Here is a 12,787-nt window from a genome sequence, read left to right as displayed (position 1 = left end):
TCTGAAAAAGCAAATACAGGAATTCCTGCAGCATGCTGAATAGTTGCGCAAGCTTTTTCTCAAGCCCCCTAAGTGGGTGCAATGGTGGCCCAGAATAATATTTTTCTCCACTGCCAGAGCATCTTCTCCTCTACTTCCAATCAGAGGCAAAGTGGACACTTGCATAGGAAGTCTTTCGTTTTTACTAAATTAATTGTATGTCTTGTAGAGGAAGAGGTTGACAGGGGACCAATCTCTGTAAATAATTAGTAATTGACTAATAGAACTGTAAATCCTAAATAGAATGAAGAAATTAATGTGGTGAAAATTTTTGTGTACCTCGGCTCGGTCATCAGTTTGAAAGGAGACCACAGGCCAAGAAATCCGAAGAGACTTGGAAAGGGCGGATGATCAAGTGTTAGGATGTTTCCCTGGAGATCAAGCCCAAGATCATCCAGAATCCTTGTATTTCTGATCACCGTGTGTGTGTGTGAAAGCTGGACAGGGAAGGAGGTGGGCAGGAAGAAAATGGATGTGGTTTGAAACACGGTGCTGGCGGAGACCTTGGCAAATGCCCTCGACCAACACAAAGGCAAACGGGTCCAAGATCAAATCAAGCCACAACTTGCCCTGGCAGTGAAAATGAGGCTGTTGTGCTTCTGAAGTATTTCATGTCATCTTTGCTTATTTAATCCATGAACAGAGACTGTTTACCATAGCTAATAAAATGGCTTCACCAGCTGTCCCTTTTGCAAACCGCTTTTCTGAGGCATTGATTTTGCTTTCGCCGAGTTTAGGAGGGAATTAGCTTGTAACTTTCACAGACCTTCCAGTCAGGGTAAAAACATGAGATAAACAAGGTTGTCATCTTAATTTTTCCATGTTTCACCAAGAGTACACTGAAAGATCAGTGGAAATAAGAACACAAGCATCCGTGCTAGAATTAGACTGATTCAAACGGAATATGAGACTGTTAGCATATTCCATATGCTGCTTTAGGGACATATTGTGAGCCTATGATGGGGTCGCTTATGAATGAGCTAGAGAGCAACATACCGTATGTGGGATGAATATTTGCAAAGGAGCTTCTGACACAGGTTACAGCAAGAATGCTGCAGGACGCTTAAACTGCAGCGCATGGACTTCTGGGGGAAACATTTTTTCACCAATAATAGAAGTGGCTTGTCTCAGAAGAGCCTGCTTTGGTGCTGCTAGAAACAGGGTGTTGTGATCCACAGATCTTTTCTGTCATCCAGCATAAATCAGCCAAGTTTGTTGCAGTTAGAAAACACACAGGACACCAGATCAGCCAGTTATGTTCCTTGCAGGAAAAAAGGCAGACTATATGTATTTCTTTTATCTATTTATTTATTAGATTTATATCCCGCCTTTTTTTGTCTTTTAAAGAACTCGAAGTGGCTTGCATCATTCTGTTCCTGCTCACCATCTTATCCCCACACCAGTCTTGTAAAGTAGGCCGAGTTGAGAGTCTGTGATGGGCCCAAAGCCACCCAGTGGCCTCCACGGCTGAGCGGAGAGTCAAACCGGGATTGCCCGAGTCCCAGTCCTGTGCTTTTAACCACTACGCCAAACTGGTGCAGGTTTGCCAATATATCCAGGCAAACTCTAATGGCTGTTGCATTGGGGGGAGGGGGAGATGCAGCCTGCCCAGCTGCGTAACCTCCTGTCTGTCTGTCTGTCTGGCCCCCGCGTCACTTTCTGCACTTCGCCTGCCAAGCTTCCTGGTTTCTGGGCTGGCATCTTCGCAAACAAAGCTGTTGGCTCTGTTGGAAAGCCGGGGTGGTGGTGGTGGTGAGAGTGCTGGGCTGGGGACCCAGGAGATGCGGGTTCGAATCACCACTCGGCCATGAAGCTCAGTGGGTGAATAGGGGCCAGTCACTCCCTCTTCGTCTGGCCTACCTCACAGGGATGTTGTGCGGATAACATGGCGCTTTGGAAGCTGCCTTGGGCAGAGAAGAACATGCGGAAGAGAAGAAAAGGCAGGACGTAAAGTCCATGTCATAATAACAATGCTGAACCCAGTGGGAGATCTGCCTTTGAGTGGAGGTGCGCAAGACCACCTGGTGGGCCCCACCCCTTCACGGCTTGGTCTTCCAAGGGTTAAAAGGAGAAGAGACAGATTCCTAGAGGGGGAAGGAACTGGGGCTGAGGAGGGGGGGGCAGGGGATGGGGTCCTCCAGTGGCAAAGGGCTGCCCCATCTGGTTTGGCACCTGGATGGGAGAAGCCTGCTGCTTGGGGGCTGCACAGGTGCCTTGTGGGAGGAGGCTGGAGCCAGGTCTTGCTTGAACCCAGGGCCAGCAGGGATAAGGCCCTGCCCCACCTTCTGTAGGAAAGTCCTTGGTCTTTCTCCCCCTGAGGTGGTCTGGTGAGACCCCCATCCCCTGTGCTGTGGGTTGCACCACAGAACCATGGGCTGTGCTGACTATGGCTGATGGGATTTGTAGTCCAAAGTGTCTGGAGGACTCAGATCCTTCACTAGGTATACTTAGCAGGACTGATGGGAGTTGTAGTGCAAAGCATCTAGAGGGCATCAGGTGCTGCCCTATGTTGCCTTTGTGAGTATTGCCACAAAGGTGTACTGGCTGTGTTGATGGTACTTGTAGTCCAAAGGCATGATTTTACCTTCTCAGGCCCAGACCCTTCCTCACTGGCTGTGCTGGCTGGGACTGATGGGGGTGGTGGTCCAAAATATTGGGAAGGTGTCAGGTGCTACATCATTTTGTGTTAGGGGAGGGACCCTGGCTTCAGGGATCCAGCGACCCCCCCCCCAGGGCTCTCTCCAAAATAATTGGGGTGCTCTGACCCCCTGAAGGCCCCCTCCACCCTTGATGGTGGCTTTACTGGCAAGAACATCCCCAGGTCTTAACATCTCCCTAACTTTGCTTGAAGGTTTCAACACATGCAAAGCCACATCACCAACTTCCAGAAAACCAGGGCCCCCCAAGTCAATGGAGGGAATGATCCAGGGGACTCTTCGCCCTGCCCAGAGCAGGGGTGGGCAACGTGTAGCCCACCCCTTCTAGCCAGTGTGGGGAAAATTTGGGTAAATCCTGTCTGAAAAGCATTACTCCTGTGTGCCTTTGCATTGTGGGATCAAATCCTGTCTTCCTTCTCAAAACCAAGCAGTCACTGTTTAAAATGGCATCCCCCGCTCCTTTCTCTCACCTTTAGCTGTGGGCTACAGTGGACAGGCCATTCAGTCCAAATATACGTCGTAAATAATCATTGTTGGAATTCATGGAAGTTTCTTCCTAGCCCAGAGGCTCCATGTGCCCTGGCCAATTCAGAATGTCTCGAGTCTAGATAAGAGTCTTGAGCTCATGCACAGTTTCAGTGGCTTGAATTTACATGTCCAAGCAGACCTGGAGATGGGTTCAAGCTACTGAACTAAAGTGTCAATACAGGCAATTAGAAATATTTTAATCTCATTGCTACAGTGTGACAGACTGACATTTCTTTATCTGTTCTGCATGTGAAGACCTCAGAATTTTATTGTAATCTCTGCGTTCTGTCATCAATTGTACCTATAAATGCCCTGCAATGGTATTGAAGCTTGGCAGCAGAGTTCACCTCTGCCTGCCCGGTAATGCATTCATTATCGTGACTACCGTGGGAACCTTGGGGTAAATACAATAAAGCCTCAGATGGTCTGGACGCTTGGTCTTTCCCACGAACCCGAGTTTTATTCCCTCTTCTCAAATTGAGATTCCGGGATTCTGACACCAGCACAGCCCACGATGCCGGAGCGTGGAGAGGACGTCTGGCCGACCGCAAGTGGCCCACCATGCAGGGTCCTCTTGCAAAGGCCGCTCCCCTGGAGTCGTGGCTGCGCTGGAGTCTCCAACAGGGGGTGCCAGCAGGGACCCATGCGGCTGCAGATCTCTCTGACACAATCCCCTGTGTCCCAACGGAGCCTCGGTCCCCCCACCCCGCTTTCCCGCCCCCTGCGCTTCTCCGAAGTCGCTTCGCGGCTGCAGTTTGGCAAAGAAACGCGCTGGCTGCGTGCCGCGCTTCGGGGGCCGAGTCCCGGCTCTGCGCTCGGCGTGCACCCCCAAGCTGGGAGTCCAGCCTCTCCGACGGCTGGCTGGGCAGCATTTCGTGGCTGTCCCCTTGCACCCGGAAAAATCTCGGCTCCTGATCTGAGCTGGCAGCCACCGATCCAGGAGGAGAAGTCGGGGCGGTGGCGGACAGCCGCATTGGACCCCCAGTTTGCAAATGTGTGGGTAGGCAGAATCAGGACAAGAACCGGTGCAACCGCACCTGGCATTGCTATATTGTTTTGTGTTTTATCGGACACCGTTCCGAGAGCTTCGATCGCTGTGAAGTGGATCCAGAAGCAATCAAATGAACAAGCAGATCTGGCAGCCACGCGTGCAAGCGGACGTCGCCATCGCTCGCCGGGCTCCAGCGCGCACGACGGCATCGCTCGCCGGCGCAGCTGCTGCCTAGGCTCGGCCGCTCCCGCACGGGCTCCTCGGGGTTAAATCCGTCGAGTCCTCGGTCCTAGAGAGGCGAGGAGGAAGGGAAAAATTTGGGGAGAGTGACAGCCGCGCCTGGCCCCGCCCCCTCCCTTCCCTTCCCTTCCCGGGGAAGAGTGGCCTTTGTCCGGGCTCCGCGCGCCGTGGGCGGCTGGCAGCTGGTGAGCGGCGTGCGCCCTGTTGCAGAAGGATGGAGAGAGGAGGACGGGAAGCTGGCGGGATCCGTGCGCAAGAGGTGCGGGGGTGGAAAGCCCGGGCGGGGAGGGAGATGCCCAGCCCAGGCATGGAGAGAGAAGGCTGCGGGGAGGTCTGATGACTGGGAAGGGGCGGAGAGGACCTGGACGGGCGGCCCCTGCCCTGCGCCGCCTCTCCTTGGCTCACCTTCACGCTGCATTGGATGGCATTTCCCAGAATTCCCCCCGTAGCATACCTGCCTGGGGAATTCTGGGAGGTGTGCCCCAGCGCATCTGGCTGGGGGATTCTGGGGGATATAGTCCAACACATTTGGAAAGCGTCTTATTAGGAAAAAAAGCAGTCAAAGGAGGTCACAGAGAAGAGGTTGTCTTTTCTACTGCGGCAAAACTAGGAAGGCTCCCTTTGATCTCTAGTTGTTTTGCATTAGTATCAAGCCGTGTCCAACTATGCTGGGAGATATCATACATCTGGAAACTGTCAAGTGGGAGAGGCTGACCTAGAAGTCATTGTGCTCAGATCAGAGGTTTTCTTTTCTCCTGCTGCAAAGTGAGGAGGTTGCCTTTGAACTGGAATTTCCTTAAACCAGTGCCAAGCCGAGATAGTTTCTCTTGGGAGAAAAGCAAGTAAGGGGTTGAGCTGCTAGATGAATACAGACTTAGGCTTGGTATGGAAAATTGAAGAGGAAGATATTTTTCTTTCTCTGCCATCATCCTAGACCCGAAGGAGGTCATCCCATGAAACTGAATGGCTATGATCTGTGAAAGTGAACTATGGAACTCACATCCACGAGATATAGTGATGGCTACCAATCTGACCAACTTTAAAAGGCAAGTGGACAAATAAATTCATGAAACAGGGAGCTAGCAGTGGCTACTAATCCTCATTAGTATATGAGGTGTGTCCAGAAAGTAATGAGAATGGTATTTAAAAAAAATATTGAAAAATTTTACAATTGAACATTCATAGAATCATAGAATAGTAGAGTTGGAAGGGGCCATGAAGGCCACCGAGTCCAACCTCCTGCTGTTGCAGGACACCAGTTTACACCATCCCACTCAGATGGCCGTCCGGTTTCCCTTTGAATGTTCCTAGTGTGGGAGAGCCCCCCACCTCTCCAGGCAGCTGGTTCCACTGTCCTATTGCTCTGACAGTGAGGAAGCTTTTCCTGATGTCCAGCCTGAATCTGGGTTGTCACAACATCATCATTATTATTATTTTTATTATTATTATTATTTTTATTATTATTATTATTATCATTTCTATGCCGCCCCTTGCCGAAGCCTCGGGGTGGCTTACAACACAATAAAATACATTGAAATACAATAGAACATAATAAATTACCACTAAATACAAAAATACAAAAAATACACTGAGATACAAACATAATAATATAAAATTAAAATTAACAGTATAAAATAAGTAAATAAAGAATATAGGAGGAATGAACATGAAGCCAATGGGGGGACATCGTATCCCTCTTGATACCTGGAAGGTCAAGATCTCTTCTCACTGATACCAGAGCGTAGGACACGGAACAATCAGCTCACGTTGAATGTTGGCGTTGTCTCCTTCAACATAAGCACCTGGTGAGTGTACACAACGCTCCCAGCAATTTTTCCATTCTTCATAGCATCCCTGGAAATCTCCAAGTGGGATGGCGTCCAGAGCCTGCGGAGGGGCTCTTTGGACATTATCCACACTACCGAAATGGTGTCCTTTCAAACCGTTCTTCATCTTTGGGAAGATGAAAAAGTTACAAGGAGCCAAGTCAGGGCTGTAAGGTGGGTGGGGAAGCCCCGCGATGTGTTTTTCAGCCAGAAACTCTCTGGCACCCAAAGCACTGTGACTCGGTGCTTTGTGGTGATGAAGGATCCAACGATGAGCCGATCGCGACTCGTGCGGATGATAGCGCAGCTTCTCCATAAGCTTTCCTCACCATTTCCAAAGTTTCTGGTGCATTTTGCCCAGTTTCGCACAAAATTTTATTGTGCATGGCTGTTCCAAACTCGCTTGCATTTTTCTTAACACAAGGCACTTGAACCAGTGTGGTGTAGTGGTTAAGAGCGTGGGACTGGGACTCAGGGGATCTGGGTTCTAGTCCCCACTCGGCCATGGAGCCAACTGGGTGGCTTTGGGCCAGTCACAGACTCTCAGCCCAGCCTACCTCACAGGGTTGTTGTGGGGATAAGATGGAGGAGGAGAATGATGTAAGCTGCCTTGAGTCCTTTGAGGAAAAAGGCAGGATATAAATCGAAAAATAAATAAATAAAATAAATAAACAGGGTGTCACAAAGGATAAAATCTCGACTCTGACGGGGCTGGAATGCAACTGATCATTGTTCCAACGTACGCCTGGCTCCCCACCCCAAGGGACCTGGGCCAGCTTCTTCCTTCGCGGAGCCCTTCTCCGGCATGGGGACTCCATTCTCATTACTGTCTGGACACACCTCGTATTCTTCCTCCAGCACTGGAGGCTTTTGAACACCATTTGCTGGGGAACAACGTGAATAGCAGGGTGTCTTGAATTATCCTGCCTGTGGGATTCCTGTGGGTGACCAGTTAGCCACTGTGGGAATACAAGCCTGGACAAGATGAGCCCTGGGTCTGATCCTGCAGGGCTCTTCTTCTGTTCCCAAGCCGTGTCAAGCTGCACTGGATGGGGGATTCTGGGTGATGCAGTCCAGCACATCTAGAAGGTGTTGGGCTGGGGAAAGTGGACTTTGTGACTGTTAAATCAGATATTAACTTTTCTCCTGTCTGCAAAACTAAGTGGTTCCTTTCAAATGGAGTTTAATTTAAACAGAGTCAACCTTATCTCAAATTCGGGAGTGCTTCCGGGTCTGAGGGTGGGCCCTTTCTACTTAGAATGAAAAGCACTGTATGGCTATTGTGTCTTTTTTTTCTTTTCCTCCTTAATATGTGGTTTTAAAAAAACTGGTAAAGAAAAAAATGCCATCATGGAAAACACATCTAGGGAGACACCAACTTTTCTGTATTATGGGCCAACCTGGAAAGCTTCTGCTATTGGGCAGTAGAGAAATGGAAGACAGAATACTAATAATAACAACCCCCTGCAAAATTATTATTATTATAACATTTCTATGCCGCCCCTTGCCGAAACCTCGGGGCGGCTTACAACATGATAAAATACATTGAAATACAATAGCACATAATAAATTACCATTAAATACAAAAATACAAAAAATACATTGATTTACAAATATAAGATTAAAATTATCAGTATAAATTAAGTAAATAAAAATATAGGAGGAGAAAGAGAAGGAAGAAGAAGTTGCCCTGGCCAGATCATATGTTTTAACAATTAAAATGATGTTTAAATAAAAAGGTCTTTACCTGGCGCCGAAAAACCAGTAACGACGGTGCCAGGCGGACCTCTTTGGGGAGTGAATTCCATAGGTTGGGCGCCACCGCAGAGAAAGCCCTCCTCCGAGTACTTACTCTCCTAATTTCTTTCATGGAGGGTTCCCGGAGAAGGGACTCTCCCGCAGATCTCAAGGGGCGGTCGGGCATATACGGACGTAAGCGCTCGTTCAGGTAGCCAGGACCCAAGCCGTTTAGGGCTTTATAGGTCATCACCAACACCTTGAATTGGGCCCGGACTTCAATGGGAAGCCAGTGAAGCTGACGGAGGACTGGAGTCATGTGAGCATAACGCCCCGTCCCCGTCAGCAACCTGGCAGCTCTATTTTGTGAATGAAATCATGTGATGGCACAACCCGGAAGTGCCTGTGGTTTAGGCATGTGGAACAGTCAGGCGTTATTGTCAGGAGAAAAGCCAAAACTCCTCACAGCTGGGGTGAATTTCAAAGCTGTCGTAGGGTGGAACTGGTCCCAGGTTTCCGATGCAGCAAATGAACTATCTGAAAAATAAATCCACAGTGGAATTAGTTGCGGGGAAACTATCGGAATAGCAGCCCCTGAAAATATGCCAGGAATGCTGTCCAGAGATCAGGTTGAAGACAACCCATTCTGAGCCCCACTTTAAGCCAAGAAAGACTGAGGAATGACCAATGTGAGCTAGTTTTCGAATTGTGCCAAAGGGTGTTTTAGGCTACATCTGACTAAATACAGAGCTGGAGTAAGAAACCTGCAACACTAAACTTTTGTAGGGAGAGCAAGCTACGTCCTGTCATTTCAAAGAGAAAAATCAGGCAAAGATATAATTTTAGCAGATACGATTTACTTCCAAGAACATGTGCAGTGGTGATAATTTTAAACTGCTAGATTTCTCATCGTCTCAACGAGAATGGACTTGTCAGTGAAGCAAGTAATTTAGGATATTAATTAAATATTCTAATTAAAATGTTTGAAGCTAGGAATTTTTGCTGACTTATTTATAAGGCTGCCATCGTGCAGTTTGGGGTGAAACAGGTTTCTGGATCTGAGAACTGAAATTTTGAAAGAGAGAGGTGGTCGAAAGAGGGGTCCTATTTCAGCTCAACTTGCTCTTGCTTATCTACAAAGAACCAACCAACATACGATGTTCCACTCTTAAAAGAGGCCTAGAAATCGCAATTGATTGAATGATTGATAGATGGATAGATAGATACTGTGTTTCCCCGAAAATGACCAGATCATATTAATTTTTGCTCCAAAAGACACATTAGGGCTTATTTTCAGGTGATACCTTATTTTTTTCTTACAAAAGCTGTAAGATTCTTGCCCCGAGAGTCCTCCACAATTCCTTTCTTGTACTTGATGGAATAGATCTTTCGTTTTGCACTCGTCTTGTCTTGGGGTCAAAATATTATTCCCTTTAAATCTACCATTAAATCAAGTATTAATTGAAGACTTACAAGATAGGAGTGGCAACACACGAGAGCATTAAATACAGTGCTACCTTGGCTCACAAACTTAATCCGTTCCAAGACTCTGGTCGTGACCCAAATGGGTCGTGAGCCAAGTCCAATTTCCCCATAAGGTTCAGTGTAAATAAGGTTCATCTGTTCCGTAACCATTTTTTTAATCAGAAAAAATGTGAGGCAAGGTGACAAAGAACAACAAAGTGTGTGGCCATCTCCCCGCCCCACCAGCACGACCAAGATCACACCTGTCATCCCTGCAGGGCCCCGTCATCCCACCGTGCTGGGGATGGGGGGAGACGGGCGCGAACGGGGCACGCCGGTGGGGTGGGGAGATGGCCACGATCGTGCTGGCTGGGAGCAGGAGGGGGGAGATGGCCGAGATCGCACCCGTCTTTCCTGCAGGAGCTCACCTGTGATCGCACACGCCTTCCCTGCACGAACGGAACTGCGATCGCGACCATCTCCCCACTCGGGGGGGGGGCGGTGGGGAGGTGGCTGCGATCTTGGTCACCACACAATGTGGCGTTCATGACCCACATCGACATTTTCGTGAATTTTTTGTTCGTGACCCGATTTGGTCGTGAACCAAGGCGTGCGTGAGCCGAGGTACCACTGTATATCCGTTACGGACATGATGTATTGCATTATGAAACATGTCTGTTCATTATCAAGTGCACATGCTATTTGTGCGTTGTGTTTATACACGGATTGGTCATTTGGCAAGAAGTCCCACGTTCTCTTGTCCAAAGGCGCCCGCTTCAGTATTTACAGATACTTCGTTATAATTTACATTATCATTTATTTTAAGTATGAATGTCAGCAATATCATTTATTTATATTTAATTGCATATTAATATTATTTTATAATTTAATACGTCCATTGTGTTTTGCAATGGACATACTAAATGTGTCCGTTGAGCTGATGATCTTAACTGGGGCTTATTTTGGGGGTAGGGCTTATAGTATGAGCATCCTGAAAAATCATGCTAGGGCTTATTTTTCAGTTAGGGCTTATTTTCAGGGAAATATGGTAGATAGATAGATCAAAATCTGAGGCCCTTCTCTAGCTACCCCGACCTTCAGATCAGGGAATGGCCCTTTCGGCTTTGACCCCCAATTTTGGCCTGGCCTCCTCAGAAAGCTTCGCTTGCTCCTGACCTTTAGACTGCGCTTGCATGACATACAAAACCACCATGGCTTCCATGCTACTCCAGTTTATAGCATGCTGCCTGAACCAAGAGCCCCCTGCCTGTAGGGTGGCCCCATTGTAACCAAGGATTGTCTAGCCATGCTTGGACTTGCCGCATCTCCTCAACCCAGAGGACGCAAGAAGTCCAGGCGACAGGAGAAGAAGGTTTGCTGCTCTGGCCAGGCAGTTCTGGGTGCGTGGAGAGAGGGGTGGCCGTCATCAGCTTCCTCCAGAAGAAGCTAATAACAGCACACGGGCTGTCAGGGAAGAGGCAATCACTCCAGCTGGCTTGCTGGATCAGTCTCCTCTTCCCCTGTTGAACCTGCCTGCCACTTTATTTATTTTTTATTTATTTTATTTATGTATCGATTTCTATCCTGCCTTTTTCCTATCGGCGCCAGGTAAAGACCTTTTTATTTAAACATCATTTCAATTGTTAAAACATATGATCTGGCCAGGGCAACTTCTTCTTCCTTCTCTTTCTCCTCCTATATTTTTATTTTATACTGATAATTTTAATTTTATTTTTGTAAATCAATGTATTTTTTGTATTTTTATATTTAATGGTAATTTATTATGTACTATTGTATTTCAATGTATTTTATCATGTTGTAAGCCGCCCCGAGGTTTCGGCAAGGGGCGGCATAGAAATGTTATAATAATAATAATAATAATAATAATAATAATACAAAGGGCTCAAGGCAGCTTACATCATTCTCCTCCTCCATCTTATCCCCACAACAACAACCCTGTGAGGTAGGTTGGGCTGAGAGACTGTGACTGGCCCAAAGTCACCCAGTTGGCTCCATGGCCGAGCGGGGACTCGAACCCGGATCGCCTGAGTCCCAGTCCCGTGCTCTTCACCGCTATGCCACACTTTGGGCCTCTGTGCTAGATGAAGGACAAGCAGTGCTGTGCTCAGCCTCCAGAGGCCCCAGCATGGCTTGTCCTGCCTGTGTCTTGCAGGCTGATCCCACCAGTGGCAAGCCCTGCTCTGCCAGGATCGGTAGTGGCCGACTCCGCTGGCACGTATGCCTTTCTGAAGTGCATCTGAAGCTTGGGGAGGCGTGCCATCCGCTCGAGTCCGGCAAGAGTGCCACCAGGTTCGGACAACACATGAAGCCACCATGGCTTAGGGAGTCATGCAAACGCAGTCATGGCTGGGTTGTTTGAACTGTGGGCTGTTCGCCATGCTTTGTCATGTCAGCTGGGTTCAGACAACACATTAACCTACAGCTCAGCAACAAACCACGGATAACCCACGGGTCACCCCTGGATGTGGCACATGCTGCTGAGCCAGGAAGAGAGAGGAAAGTATGGAAGGGAAGGTTTTCTGGGGACACGCCAGTGGGAGGAATGGGGCACGGTGTGATTTTTGTTCTCCAGCCCTCAGCTGAAGGCCCCACCTCCCCCCACCCCCTCTTAGAAATCTCGTGTGTCCTTGGCTTTCCTTCAGGGAGAAGAGCCACCTGCCTGCTGGAATCGTACGCCTCTGCTTTGATGATCCCGTTAGCACATCAGTAGCATCATATTTTGCAAGCCAGGCCACTTGGCTTCCCACAACTTCAGGGTGCTTTTTTGCCTTGAAGCAAGTGGAAGAAGAGGGAGACGATCTTCCAGCCCCAAAGGGGGCTGCCTTGGAGCCCGGATCGAAAATGGAAGTCCAAGACTCCGCTGGGCCAGAAGCAGAACAAGATCTTGGTGCCACAAATAGCAAGGAGGGCTTCTTGGGAAGAAGTATGCGGGGCATCCTGGGGGAAGAGGACAGCCTTCGCTTGGATGTGAAGTGCCAACGCTTCAGGCACTCCGGCTACCAGGAGGCCGAGGGGCCCCGATCCGTTTGCAGTCACCTTCGTGATCTTTGCCTTCGGTGGCTGGCACCAGAGCGGCATACCAAAAATCAGATCCTGGACTTGGTGGTCTTGGAGCAATTTCTGGCTGTCCTTCCCCCGGAGATGCAGAGCTGGGTGAGGGAATGCGGGCCAGAGACCAGCTCCCAGGCGGTGGCCCTGGCCGAAGGCTTCCTCCTGAGCCAGGCGGAGGACAAGAAGCAGCAAGAAAAGCAGGTGAGACCCTTTCCCTTTCATCTGAAGGAGAT

At 48.8% G+C, this 12,787-nt stretch overlaps 1 protein-coding gene across 1 annotated transcript in view; it reads left to right on the top strand.

The window, feature by feature from the left end:
* The first annotated feature begins 4,613 nt into the window (after window positions 1–4,613).
* Window positions 4,614–12,787, top strand: part of LOC123021054 — a 61,129-nt gene continuing 52,955 nt past the window's right edge. The window contains exons 1-3 of the mRNA XM_044425449.1: window positions 4,614–4,714; window positions 5,390–5,501; window positions 12,146–12,755. Of these exons, the coding sequence (XP_044281384.1) occupies window positions 5,419–5,501; window positions 12,146–12,755 (693 nt within the window). The 5' untranslated portion in view covers window positions 4,614–4,714; window positions 5,390–5,418. The remainder of the gene's footprint in view (window positions 4,715–5,389; window positions 5,502–12,145; window positions 12,756–12,787) is intronic.

This window comes from Varanus komodoensis, unplaced genomic scaffold (assembly GCF_004798865.1).
Source record: "Varanus komodoensis strain SLA01 unplaced genomic scaffold, ASM479886v1 scaffold154, whole genome shotgun sequence".
In the NCBI taxonomy this organism is placed as follows: domain Eukaryota; kingdom Metazoa; phylum Chordata; class Lepidosauria; order Squamata; family Varanidae; genus Varanus; species Varanus komodoensis.
Note: the sequence above shows the minus strand (reverse complement) of the source record. Positions and strands in the feature narration are given on the sequence as shown.